Source organism: Schistocerca piceifrons, chromosome X (genome assembly GCF_021461385.2).
Source record: "Schistocerca piceifrons isolate TAMUIC-IGC-003096 chromosome X, iqSchPice1.1, whole genome shotgun sequence".
NCBI lineage: Eukaryota > Metazoa > Arthropoda > Insecta > Orthoptera > Acrididae > Schistocerca > Schistocerca piceifrons.
Window position 1 is genome coordinate 93,328,802 of NC_060149.1, and position 14,721 is coordinate 93,343,522.

General features: G+C 38.4%; 1 protein-coding gene across 3 annotated transcripts in view; it reads left to right on the forward strand.

The window, feature by feature from the left end:
• LOC124723125 (sodium-coupled neutral amino acid transporter 9-like) overlaps positions 1-14,721 on the forward strand; it is a 345,123-nt gene that overhangs the window by 272,168 nt on the left and 58,234 nt on the right. For all 3 annotated transcript variants that reach the window (XM_047248313.1, XM_047248312.1, XM_047248311.1), the window contains exons 5-7: positions 6,436-6,593; positions 10,747-10,914; positions 11,019-11,075. In XM_047248313.1, the coding sequence (XP_047104269.1) occupies positions 6,436-6,593; positions 10,747-10,914; positions 11,019-11,075 (383 nt within the window). The remainder of the gene's footprint in view (positions 1-6,435; positions 6,594-10,746; positions 10,915-11,018; positions 11,076-14,721) is intronic.

Here is a 14,721-nt window from a genome sequence, read left to right on the forward strand (position 1 = left end):
TTGAGCTGTCCGACAAGATGAACCTGCGGATTTCTGACAGCTCACACTCAGAGGGGAGGGACAGGCTGTGGACCACATTGACATTTAACTACCCATTGGGTGGTGAGGCCATGGTGTCTGTTAGGAGCATGAGGACACAGTCATCGAAGGTGATGATCGACACTTTGTCCACGCAGTGTGGTGGCATGTTGTAGCACAGGTTGAATGTGGGAGAGCGAGTCTCTGCAGATGGTGAACTGGTGGTGAAACTCGCACATGGGGTGGATGGTGACATGCCTGGAAAACCTGTGAATGGCAATGATGAATCATGGATTGGAGAAAACAGCGCCAAGGGATGAGACAAAGCATTTTCTGGCTCCATGGCAGAAAAGTTGTCAGGAGGGTCCAACTGAGATGGCAGAGGGATGCCGGATTCCACGAAAGCAGGTTTGAGCCTGTACAATGAAACAGTTTGAGGATGATCTTTGACCATAATGTCAAATGTTGTCTCGCCCCATTGGAGGAATTTAAAGGGGCCAAGGTAGGGTGATTGCAGTGGTTGTCTAAAGGAATCATCCCTGAGCATAACATGGGAGCAAGTGTTGAGTGCGGTTGGCATGCGACTCATGAAATCTGGGGAGGGGGGAAAATCCTTTGGTGCTTGAGGCAGGATAAGTTCCCCTCGTAGGACTGGGTTCTCCCTGGGAACGAATTCAGTGATGGTTCCCTGTAAGTCCGGTTTAAAGGTTGAACTGAGACTAAGTAACACCCACGGAAGCACCTCAGACCAGAGGCAGTCGTGGCACCTGAGTGCAGTTTTGAGGGTGCAGTGTCACTGTTAAACTAACCCATTTCTTTGCGGGTGGTAGGCTGTTGTATGAATATTTTTAATGCCGCAGATATTACATAAAATGGTGAACAGGGCAGACTCAAACTGCTGACGTTAGTTGGTGGTGGTGGTGGTGGTGGTGGTGGTGGTGGTGGTGGTTGGGCAACCGAACCCTGCAATCCATGAGGAGACGAAACCCTTGGCCATGGTTTCAGCGGTGATGTTGGGTAAAGGAACAGCTTCCACCCAGTGAGACATGTGGTCGATTGTGGAGAGAATATATCTGTGGCCCTCCAATGGTGGTAGTGGACTGATAAGGTCGATATGTACATGACGAAATTGTCCTTAGCAGAATGTCGAACTTGCCTAGTGGAGGGTTGGTGTGGTGGCCGATTTTGTTGCGTTGACAGGGGACACAGCTGCGTGTCCAGGTCTGACAGTCCCGTTTAATATTTTTCCAAATGATACGCTGTGATACCAGCCATGTAGTGGCACGGATGCCAGGGTGAGTGAGGTTATCCAAGGAATTGAAGGCTTGCTGGAGCAATGTGGGTGGGAGCAACAGCCACAGGGTGCCGGTAGTTGAATCGCACCACACCTCATCCAAAACACCAGGCTTTGGTAAACATGAGAGATGTTTGAGGATAAGTGAGGAGAGCTTGAGATTCCTCGTCAGAGGCCTGGAGAGCGGCCAGGTTGGATAAGTCGATGATGCGTGAGACAGTACTGATTCGCGAGAAAAAATCAGTGGTGGAAATGCCGAGGGGGTGGGTCCTCAGAAGGGTTGCAGAAAGCATCTGCTAGTGGTTTGTGATCGGTGAGGATGAAGCCAGAATGGCCCTCAATGTCGGGGCGAAAGTGTTTGACTGCTTCATAGATTGCCAGAAGTTTCCTACCAAAAGCGGAATATTTTTTCTGAGATGTAGACAGTTTTTTAGAGAAGAAATGAAGGGGAGAAACCATCTTGCCATTGCATTGCTGTAGTACTGCCTTCACCGCGATGTCACTGGCGTCTGTACTGATGAACAACTCGGCCAACAGGTCGGATGGGCGAGTGTCACGGCATGAGCTAAGGAAGCTTTTAGAGCCTTGAAGGCCTCCATCATAGGTTCAGTCCAGCGAACTGGTTTAAGGCCTGAAGTCTGTTTGCCCAACAGTGAATCTGTCAGTGGGGCCTGCACGGCGGGGGCAAGAAGGCAGATGCTGACGGTAGTAATTTATTGTACCCAAGAAATGTCGGAGTTCTTCGTAAGTAGCCAGAGGCGGCAGTGACGTGATAGCCTGCACACAGGATTTGGAAGTCTGTATTCCATCAGTGGAGACGGTGTAACCCAAAAATGTGACAGAGGGCTGGCGAAATTGGAATTTGTCCTTGTTGACCTCGATGTCGTTGGAGTTCAGGGTCTGGAGGACCTTGTACAAGGGTCACTCCAAAAGAAATGCACACTACTTTTTTTTAATCCATCTTTTATTCTACAAGTTTGAAAGTTAGAACTGTCATCCTCCCAAATACAAGTCCAGTATGCTAATCACTCTGCCACCTTATTTGGTGGAGAAGAAATTGACAGAGCACTAAAAGACTTAAACTGAAACAATGCCATTGCAATAGATGACATTCCCTAAGAATTATTGGGATAACTGGGAAAGACAGCCATGACAAAACTATCACATCTGTTCTGGAAGAGATATAAAACAGACAAAATACCCTCGGACTTCAAGAAGGATGTAATAACCCAAATTTCAAAGAATGCAGGTGCTGACAGGCTTGAACACTATGGAACTAGGAGTTTAATAAGTCATGTTTTCAAAATACTTACATAAATATTTACATAAGAATGGAACAACTTGTAGAGACTGGCCTTGTGGAAGGTCATTTTGAAGAAATTTATAAACACATGGGGCAGTACTGTCCCTTAGACTTATCTTATGAGATAGATTGAAAAATGCAAACATACATTTATGACATTTGTAGCATGAGAATAAAATTTTTGACAGTGTTGAATGGAATACACTCTTTTAACTTCTGAGCATAATAGCTGTAAAATAGAGGGAGAGGAGAATAATCTAAAACTTCTACAGAAACCAAACTGCAGTTATAATATGTTAGGGAATGAAAGGGAATCAGCAGTTGAGAAGGGGATAGGACACTGTTGCATTCTCTCCTTAATGTTATTTAATCTGTAAATTCAGCAAACAGTACAGGAAACAAAGGAGAAATTTGAAAAGAGAATTAGAGTTCAGGAAGAAGAAATAAAAACTTTAAAGTTTTCTAATAACATTGTAATTCTATTAGAAATGGCAAAGGACATGGAATAGTAGCTGAATGGAAATGCTAGTGTCTTCAGAAGGAAAAGTGAGGGTAATGGAATGCAGTTAAATTAAATCAGGTGATGCTGAGGGGGAACAGAAAATGAGGCATGAAATGTAGTAAATAAGTTCTGTTATTTTGGCTGCAAATAACTGACATTGGTTGAGGTAAGAGAGGGTATAAAATGCAGGCTAGCAATAGCAAGGAAAGCTGCAAAAGAGGAGTTTATGAAGATCCCATATAAATTAAGTGTTAGGACATATTTTATGAAGGTATTTGTCTGGAGTGTAGCCTTATACAGAACTGAAATGTGGGTGATAAACAGTTCAGACAAAATGAGAACAAAGGTTTTTGAAATATGATGCTACAAAAAAATGCTGTGGATTAAAAGGATAGATAGACTAACTAATGAGAAGGTTCTGAATTTATTTTGAGACAAAAAAACTTATTGCTCCATTTAACTAAAAGAAGGGCTCAGTTGGTAGGACACACCCTGACACATCAAGAAATCATTAGTTTGGTAATGGGCGGAAGTGTAAGGGGTAAAAGTTGTTGATAGAGACTTAATGAGATACGCTGGCTCATGTGGCTGTAGACTGCAGTAATTATTCAGAGATGAAGATGCCTGCACAGGATAGATTAGCATGGGGAGCTGCATTAAACCAGTCTTTGGCCTGAAGACTGCAACAAGTTTTGTAGCTACAAAAGCTATACTTTCCTCGGGAAAAATTACTGAGTGTCAGTAGACACTCCAGTTGGTCCACTATAACTGATTTATACAAGGGTTTTGCTCACTCCTGCTGTGCAAATAGATGTGAACTATTCAGCAGTTTACTGCAGAGTGAAAATGAGTTGTCTTAAATATTCAAGTTTGAAAATATTCTCATTCTGTGAGACTATAAAACTTCTGGGCACCAGAGACAAGCAATTAATAGGACATTCACTGTTAATATAAACAAATATAAGTCAACAAAATGCCACATAAGAGCCATATTGTTCCAAAGATATCTTTTAGTCCCAGTACTGTACCATCTGTACTGTGCCATCATGCTTCACTCCTTACAAACACATGCAGCACGAAATGATGATGGCACTGCTTTTCTCATGCAGTAGCAACAGAAACAAACAATTCTGAAAATACACAACCAGTTATGTATTCCAGCAAAAAACAAATCATCTCTCCAGAGCCAAAACTTTCTGTCAAGGCTCACCACAAAGTATTTTTGGGTAACTCTGGATCAACACCTCACACAGAGGCAGTATATAGAAGTAGTCAGAATAAAGACAAGCCATATACTTTGGGAATTCTACCAAATACTAAATGTTCAAAGCCCACTCTTTGTATTAGTGGGAGTAATGATGCACATCAGCCTGATCCACCCAGTGTTAGAATATACTCATCCTGCCTGGTGGTACTTTCAAACCTTCAAGCTTTAAAGTGTTTAACATGTGCCTCTATTGGTTTCACCATGGGTTCAGTTTTGTAAGTAATAAAACTACACTTAAGAGCAAAAAAAACTTGTACACCTGTCTAATATCATGTAGGGCCCCATGAACATGCAGAAGTGCCACAACACTATGGCATGGACTCTACTAATGTCTGAAGGAATGCTGGAGGGAACTGACACTGTGGATCCTGCAGGGCTGTCCATAAATCCGTAAGAGTACGAGGAAGTGGAGATCTCTTCTGAACAGCACATTGCAAGGCATATATATCCTCAATAACGTTCATATCTGGGGAATTTTGTGGCCAGCGGAAGTGTTTAAAGTCAGAAGACTGTTCTTGGAGCCACTCTGTAGCAATTCTGGATGTGTGGAGTGTTGCATTGTCCTGCTGGAATTGCCCAAGTCCATCGAAATGCACAATGGGCATGAATGGATGCATGTGATCAGATAGTTTGCTTACGTATGTGTCACCTGTCAGAGTCATATCCAGATGTATCAGGGGTCCTATATCAATCCAACTGCACACATCCCTCACCATTACAGAGCATCCAATTTGAACAGTCCCCTGCTGATGTGCAGGGTCCATGGATTCATGGGGTTGTCTCCATACCCTCACACATCCATCCGCTTGATACAAATTGAAATGAGATTCGTCTGACCAGAAAACATGCTTCCAGTCATCAACAGTCGAATGTCGGTGTTGACGGGCCCAGACAAGGTTTAAAGCTTTGTCGTGCAGTCATCAATGGTACACAAGAGAGCCTTTGGCTCTGAGAACCCAAATCGCTGATGCTTCATTGAATGTTTTGAACGCTGACACTTGTTGATGGTGCAGCATTGAAATCTTCAGCAATTAGTGGAAGGGTTGCACTTCTGTCACACTGAATGTTTCTCTTCAGTCGTCATTGGTCCTGTTCTTGCAGGATCTTTTTACAGACGTAGCAATGTCGCAGATTTGGAATTTTACCGGTTTCCCGATATTCATGGTACAGTTGTGAAATGGGCATACGGGAAAATCCCCACTCCATCGCTACCTCAGAGATGCTGGGTTGCATCACTCATGCTCTGACTATAATGTCACATTCAAACTCACATAAATCTTCATAAGCTGCCATTGTAGCAGCAGTAACTGATCTAACAACTGTGCCAGACACTTTTTGTCTTATATAGGCATTGCCGACCACAGCATAGTAGTCTGCCAGTTTACGTATCTCTGAATTTGAATACGCATGCCTACACCAGTTTCTTTGGTGCTTCAGTGTATAATCTAACAGCATGTTTGAAATATTTACAAGTAAAATATTTGCATTTGTTCACTGCAATAAAATACTTGTTTTGTCCTCTGTGATGTAGTTCACAGGGCCAATAAAAATAAGACTTGCACATTTAATGAAAACAGAAAAAAATTTCTTGCTAACATTTGATCAACACATGTTACATTGTGGATTAAATAGTTGTCATACACAAAAAATATTTTACATACTCAGGTGTCTAAAACAAACGTACATATTTTTACCTAACTGTGTGTGTTCTCTCTATTGAAACAAATTTCTAGATATTTTATATTTCTAATTCATTGAATGATTAGTACTTTGTGGTCAGTGAATTTAGTAAAACCAATAATTGCTTGAAAATATGTTGATATCATTTATATTTATAAGAAAAACTTATAAAAAAGAAGCTTTAGAGATTTATAATGCTATAGGGAATTTGATTTCTGTTGTGAAAAATTGTCTGTTGTTTTGTGAAAGCCATAAACATGCATGTAATTTTAAGGATTTCTCAACAAATTTCTTTCTGTAAATGACATGCTTGTAGCAGTTGATTATGGGAAATATCTTCAAAATCTATTATTTTTATTTTTTACTGTTAGATTTGCAGTATGGAATACCATTATGGGGTCATCTCTACTAACTATGCCATGGGGCATTGAAAGAGCTGGTCTGTGGACTGGGATCTTGATTGTGATCCTTATGGGTGCTTTGTGTCTCTACACAGCATATCAGTTACTTGAAGTACAAAAATGTCATGGTAAGATAATTATGCAGTTTGTGTAACATAGCTTAATGTATAAAATTAAATATAATGGTATTTATTTTCCCAGAATGAATTTTATGCAGAGTAGAGTGATTGTATGGGCTATTTTACAGGGTGGTTGCAGTAAAACAATGAATATTTGAGTACTAGATGTACTTTCCTTTGAATATGGACCATTTTGTACTGTTATATAAGCTGGTTAAATTATACAGACACAAGTCTACTCACACGATGTCACTATCTTTTTTGCAATGTTCTTCCAGTAGATATTTCTGTGTCGTTACATACTAAAAAAAAAAAAAAAAAAAAAAAAAAAAAAAAAAAAAAAAAAAAAAAAAAAAAAAAAAAAAAAAAAAAAGGCAGGAAAGCAATAGCAGGAAATTTTTTTGTGTAAATACCCTTAACCACCACAATGCACACTGTCTGGAACTATGTCAAGTTTATGCTTACACAGCTCTCTAGATATCTTGTTGCTGATGAATATACCTCTCTAACAGGCAGAGTATAAATACTCTTTTACACTGTACCTAATAGCCACAGTGAATAACAATTAATTCTCTTTCATTTATATTTCCATTCGTAGTCAATGTGAACCATTTTAAATCAATACAGTGGTCACCCAGATTTTTTGAATTCTAATTACATACCCATCCATTCATTAAATTGTCATGATTAAGTGAAGTACACTTAATATTGTAAGTTCTCTGAGTGTTTTTCTTCAAATTTCCTTTGAAATTCAGGTATTTAATATAGATGATTTTCTTCTTCTATTACACAACATTACATTGTGTTAATACTTGTTCCATAGATCATGATTATTGACATTTCATAATGATATGGAACATGTCAGTTTGACATAATGTTTCTTTACATGACATAACTTCTGTCTTTCTTTCTTTCTTTTCTTCATTTTTTTCAATTAATACTTCATATCTAAAAATTCATCTATTGACTACACATAGTTATTCAGAAATTTTTTAATTTGTTTTTAAATGCTAGTTAGCTATCTTCAGATTTTTAATGTTATTTGCTAAATGACGAAAGATTTTTGTGGGACCATAATTCGCCCATTTCTGTGCCAAAGTCAGATTTAACCCGGGCTAGTGAAGATCATCCTTTCTTCTAGCGTTGTAACTATGCACTTTGTTATTATTTTTTAATTAGGATGGGTTATTATCAACAAATTTCATAAGTAAATATATGTACTGTGAAGGTTCTATGAATACTCCCAGTTTATTAAATAAAATTTTGCAAGGCGATCTTGGGTTGGCATCAACTATTATTCTAGAATGAGATTTTCACTCTGCAGCAGAGTGTGCATTGATATGAAACTTCCTGCCAGATTAAAACTGCGTGCCAGTCCCAGACTCAAACTCGGGACCTTTGCCTTTCGCAGGCAAGTGCTCTACCATCTGAGCTACCCAAGCATGACTCATGCCCCATACTCAAAGCTTTACTTCTGCCAGTATCTCATCTCCTACCTTCCAAACTTCACATTACTTCTCCTGTGAACCTTGCAGAACTAGCACTCCTGGAAGAAATGATATTGTGGAGACATGGCTTAGCCACAGCCTAGGGGATGTTTCCAGAATGGGATTTTCACTCTCCAGCAGAGTGTGCACTGATATGAAACTACCTGGCAGATTAAAACTGTCTGCCAGGAAGTTTCAGCTATTATTCTGATTACATGCTTTTGTGCAATGAATACTTTTACAATTAATAGTGAATTACCCCAAAATATGATGACATATGAAACAAGTAAATGAAAATAGAGGGGGCAGGCTGGTGTACTGGTATGTTTATCACCAAAATTTGCAGTAACCATAGTAGTATAAGTAACTGAACTCAAACGTTCCAGCAGACTATCAATGTCTTTCTGCTAATTCAATTTCTCATCAATGTACATACCCAGAAATTTTTGATGTTCTTTGATACCAACAGACTTCTGTTCAAAGTCTATATTTACCAGTGTTATTCCATTTACTGTACAGAAATGTATATTCTGTGTTTTCTCAAAATTTAGTGAGACTTTTTGCAAAAAAACACTTACTAGTTTTCTGAAAGATATTATTTACAATTTTCTCATCTAATTCTTGTTTGTAGGGTGTGACTACTGTATTGTATAATCAGCAAAAACAACTACTTTTGAATCTTCATGACTATAGAGTGGCAAGTATATAATTAAGAACAACAGGGGTCCAAAGACTGAACCATATGGGACACTGTTCTTGATTTCTCGGAAGTTAGAGGACCCTGCTGATTTTTGCAGGCAATATGTACTCTTCATTTCAGCCTCCTGCATTCTTCCACTTACATACGAATTGAACCATTTGTGCACTGTTCCATTCATACAAAGATACCTCAGCTTATCTAGAAGAGTTTCATTGTTCAGACAGTCAAAACGCTTTGAGAGAGCACAAAAAATCGCAAAATGTGATGTTCAGTTATTCAGATCATTCAATATTTGGTCAGTGAAGGCATGTGTGGCATTTTTTGTTGAAAAGCCTTTCATAAATCCAAATTGACATTTTGTTAATACTTTATTTTTACAAATATGTGAAGCCATTCTTGAATAAATTACATTTTCAAGAATTTTGGATAAAACTGTCAAAGCGAGATTGTTAGCATCAGACCCATCTCCCTCTTATGCAATGGTTTAACAGTAGCAGAAAAAAGTTCCAACAATTAAATTTATAGTTAAACTCATCAAATTTCTCTTTTTCAGCAACAATTTTCTTCCTGTTGCATCTGCATTTTATATTATCTCTACTTTAGCCTTTGTCAGTTATTTTTCTCCCCAAAAAGCTAAACTCATCAGCTATTTCTAGTGTTTAATTTTGTATTCTGATTATTTCAACGTCAATTTATTTAATTCAACTACATTCCATTACCCTTGTTTTGCTTTTGCTCTTTTCAAGAGACTATGCATTTCATTCAATTGCTCCTTCAGGTCCTTTGCCATCTCTGCCAGGATTACAGTGTTACTGGAAAGTTTTAAAGCCCTGGCTTTTATTTCTCCTGTGATAGACCGGTTGATGCCCTGAAGCTGTTCAGAACTTTTATCTTGAACTTTTTTTTCTGGGAGGCTATGCTAACTAACTTACTTAATAAGTGGGAAAATTACCATCAAATGAAGATAATGTAACTGAAGTTCAAAGGAGAAACTAAATGTAATGCAATATGAAAGTTACAGTTACAGCAGGTGCAGAACACACTATTATGCCACAGCAGTTGACTTTGAAAGAGCAAAGTTTATATCCTGACCATACACTATCAAATACTTCCTTTGAGCAAACTGATCAATGTTGCAAATATTGCAATAGTTATACATATAGTTACTCTGTAATTCAGCAAAAATTACTTCATATTAGATATTTTTTCTGAAATGTGTAGAATGTCCAAATGTAACTTACAGTTTTCTATGTACTACAAAATATTTTATGCATGACACTCATTAACTTTGAAAAAGTATAAAATCAAACACACATATAAGAAGAAAAATAATCAAAGATAATCAGCACTATGTAACAGGAGTGTCACATTATGCAAGTTTAGTTAAATATATTTATAGTTTTCGAAACTGTTAAGGATGTTTCCAACATTAATTTTGGCAGGACAAGAATGCTGTACGAGAATCTAAAGATCTGCCTATCGAACAAGTGATCATTTCTGTTTATCAAATAATCTATGAAGAAATAATGTATGAAATTGGTTCTTGTTACGGTTGTACGACTTACAGTTCTGATGATAGTCTAAAATTGTTTCATATCACATTATGTACGTACGGTACTGGGAATGTTTTTCCATAACAATAACTCTAGTTCATAAGATCAGAAAAAGGGGGAATATAGCTGTATCTTTGTAAGAACTGATTTTCAGTTGAGGTATAGGATCAGTTCTGTTTTAGGATATTACACTACATTTGGTTCAAAGCCGTGTTCTTGTCTGATGTATTTTTGATTACCTCTCAATATTGATCTGTGCGTAGGCTAAGGATGAGGTAATTTAATTATATTTTAGTTTTTCTTAAGTGAGGCTAACATGTATGATCTGATATCTATTGCTTTACATACCTTTTCAGACGTACCAAAACTAAAATTTTAGTTGAAACTGAATAACAGTTATTGAATATTGATCTACTTTTCAGGCTTTAATAGCCCAGATGGTGAAGTTGCAGACTTAAGCAGAGAGCTCCTTGGGAGACCAGCTGAAGTAGTAGCAAAATCATTTTCTTTGATAGTGCTTCTTGGTGCAACCATTGTCTACTGGATCTTAATGTCTAATTTTATTTATCACTCAGTTGACTATTTATATGGTAAGTAGTAAAAGAATGAGATAATTAGATACTAAAGTGATTTCATCATCAATTTAACGTCTCCTTCTTTCATAAAATTTGAGACTCTTCTGAATTTCTTTCAGATGCAGTAAATGGTGTTGTAGCAACCTCATCAGATCCAAATTCTACATATCCAGCAGGTAAGTTACAAAGAAATATGCATGATTCTGATATCCTATTCAGAAATTTTTTAGATACTGAAGAATTAACCATAACCATTCACTTTTATTTTTCTCATTTTATCCTGCCAATCTATTTTTGGGTGAAGTTCTCATCTTCTTTTGCTCATACAAATTCAAATTAGTTGGCACTAAAGCATAAAAAGTGGAGAAGAAATTGCAATACATACATTATATTTCAAGAAGCAAATACATGAGGAACAACATATAATGGAGAAATTGAGAGAAGTTGGGAAACAGAATTAGGACAAATTACACAGGAAGAAATGGAAATAGCTGTGAAGAAGATGAATTGGGGGGGGGGGGGGGGAAAGCCCCAAGACATGATGAAGTATCAGTGGACATGATAAGATTGCCTGCTTGAGACCACAATTCGTAGTTAGTGATTTTCATATGTCATGGTGTCTACACACTGACATGAAAGAAATTTTACTGCCTTGGGATAAATTATGAATATAACATACAAGTTTTGGATTTTGACTCTTATCCAATTTCTTATATATGTACCTGAATTTACACTTAATGTGTATCCAGCAGAGATAGCAGAATAATTTTTGCAGACAGTACAAATATAATTATTAATTGTGCTAGGGAAACAGAAATGGAAGATGTTGTCAGTTATGTTCTTCAAATAATTAGTACATGATCACTGCAAACACATTCTCCCTTAATTTTAAAATTAAAGACGAAAGACAAGAAAAGGAAATAAATTGTTTATTCAGTTCTGTGCAATAAATGCAGGAACATATGCAGGAATAAGTCAATATTCACATTTATGTGTTTACACCCCCCCATGAACCATGGACCTTGCCGTTGGTGGGGAGGCTTGCGTGCCTCAGCGATACAGATAGCCGTACCGTAGGTGCAACCACAACGGAGGGGTATCTGTTGAGAGGCCAGACAAACGTGTGGTTCCTGAAGAGGGGCAGCAGCCTTTTCAGTAGTTGCAAGGGCAACAGTCTGGGTGATTGACTGATCTGGCCTTGTAACAATAACCAAAACGGCCTTGCTGTGCTGGTTCTGCGAACGGCTGAAAGCAAGGGGAAACTACAGCCGTAATTTTTCCCGAGGGCATGTAGCTTTACTGTATGATTACATGATGATGGCGTCCTCTTGGGTAAAATATTCCGGAGGTAAAATAGTCCCCCATTCGGATCTCCGGACGGGGACTACTCAAGAGGATGTCGTTACCAGGAGAAAGAAAACTGGCATTCTACGGATCGGAGCATGAAATGTCAGATCCCTTAATCGGGCAGGTAGGTTAGAAAATTTAAAAAGGGAAATCGATAGGTTGAAGTTAGATATAGTGGGAATTAGTGAAGTTCGGTGGCAGGAGGAAAAAGACTTCTGGTCAGGTGACTACAGGGTTATAAACACAAAATGAAATAGGGGTAATGCAGGAGTAGGTTTAATAATGAATAGGAAAATAGGAATGCGGGTAAGCTACTACAAACAGCATAGTGAACGCATTATTGTGGCCAAGATAGATACGAAGCCCACGCCTACTACAGTAGTACAAGTTTATATGCCAACTAGCTCTGCAGATGACGAAGAAATTGAAGAAATGTATGATGAAATAAAAGAAATTATTCAGATTGTGAAGGGAGACGAAAATTTAATAGTCATGGGTGACTGGAATTCGAGTGTAGGAAAAGGGAGAGAAGGAAACATAGTAGGTGAATATGGATTGGGGGACAGAAATGAAAGAGGAAGCCGCCTGGTCGAATTTTGCACAGAGCACAACATAATCATAACTAACACTTGGTTTAAGAATCATGAAAGAAGGTTGTATACATGGAAGAACCCTGGAGATACTAAAAGGTATCAGATAGATTATATAATGGTAAGACAGAAATTTAGGAACCAGGTTTTAAATTGTAAGACATTTCCAGGGGCAGATGTGGACTCTGATCACAATCTATTGGTTAAAACCTGTAGATTAAAACTGAAGAAACTGCAAAAAGGTGGGAATTTAAGGAGATGGGACCTGGATAAACTAAAAGAACCAGAGGTTGTACAGAGATTCAGGGAGAGCATAAGGGAACAATTGACAGGAATGGGGGAAATAAATACAGTAGAAGAAGAATGGGTAGCTTTGAGGGATGAAGTAGTGAAGGCAGCAGAGGATCAAGTAGGTAAAAAGACGAGGGCTAGTAGAAATCCTTGGGTAACAGAAGGAATATTGAATTTAATTGATGAAAGGAGAAAATATAAAAATGCAGTAAGTGAAACAGGCAAAAAGGAATACAAACGTCTCAAAAATGAGATCGACAGGAAGTGCAAAATGGCTAAGCAGGGATGGCTAGAGGACAAATGTAAGGATGTAGAGGCCTATCTCACTAGTAGTAAGATAGATACCGCCTACAGGAAAATTAAAGAGACCTTTGGAGATAAGAGAACGACTTGTATGAATATCAAGAGCTCAGATGGAAACCCAGTTCTAAGCAAAGAAGGGAAAGCAGAAAGGTGGAAGGAGTATATAGAGGGTCTATACAAGGGTGATGTACTTGAGGACAATATTATGGAAATGGAAGAGGATGTAGATGAAGATGAAATGGGAGATATGATACTGCGTGAAGAGTTTGACAGAGCACTGAAAGACCTGAGTCGAAACAAGGCCCCGGAGTAGACAATATTCCACTGGAACTACTGACGGCCGTGGGAGAGCCAGTCCTGACAAAACTCTACCATCTGGTGAGCAAGATGTATGAAACAGGCGAAATACCCTCAGACTTCAAGAAGAATACAATAATTCCAATCCCAAAGAAAGCAGGTGTTGACAGATGTGAAAATTACCGAACTATCAGCTTAATAAGTCACAGCTGCAAAATACTAACACGAATTCTTTACAGACGAATGGAAAAACTAGTAGAAGCCAACCTCGGGGAAGATCAGTTTGGATTCCGTAGAAACACTGGAACACGTGAGGCAATACTGACCTTACGACTTATCTTAGAAGAAAGATTAAGGAAAGGCAAACCTACATTTCTAGCATTTGTAGACTTAGAGAAAGCTTTTGACAATGTTGACTGGAATACTCTCTTTCAAATTCTAAAGGTGGCAGGGGTAAAATACAGGGAGCGAAAGGCTATTTACAATTTGTACAGAAACCAGATGCCAGTTATAAGAGTCGAGGGACATGAAAGGGAAGCAGTGGTTGGGAAGGGAGTAAGACAGGGTTGTAGCCTCTCCCCGATGTTGTTCAATCTGTATATTGAGCAAGCAGTAAAGGAAACAAAAGAAAAATTCGGAGTAGGTATTAAAATTCATGGAGAAGAAATAAAAACTTTGAGGTTTGCCGATGACATTGTAATTCTGTCAGAGACAGCAAAGGACTTGGAAGAGCAGTTGAATGGAATGGACAGTGTCTTGAAAGGAGGATATAAGATGAACATCAACAAAAGCAAAACAAGGATAATGGAATGTAGTCTAATTAAGTCGGGTGATGGTGAGGGAATTAGATTAGGAAATGAGACACTTAAAGTAGTAAAGGAGTTTTGCTATTTGGGGAGCAAAATAACTGATGATGGTCGAAGTAGAGAGGATATAAAATGTAGGCTGGCAATGGCAAGGAAAGCGTTTCTGAAGAAGAGAAATTTGTTAACAT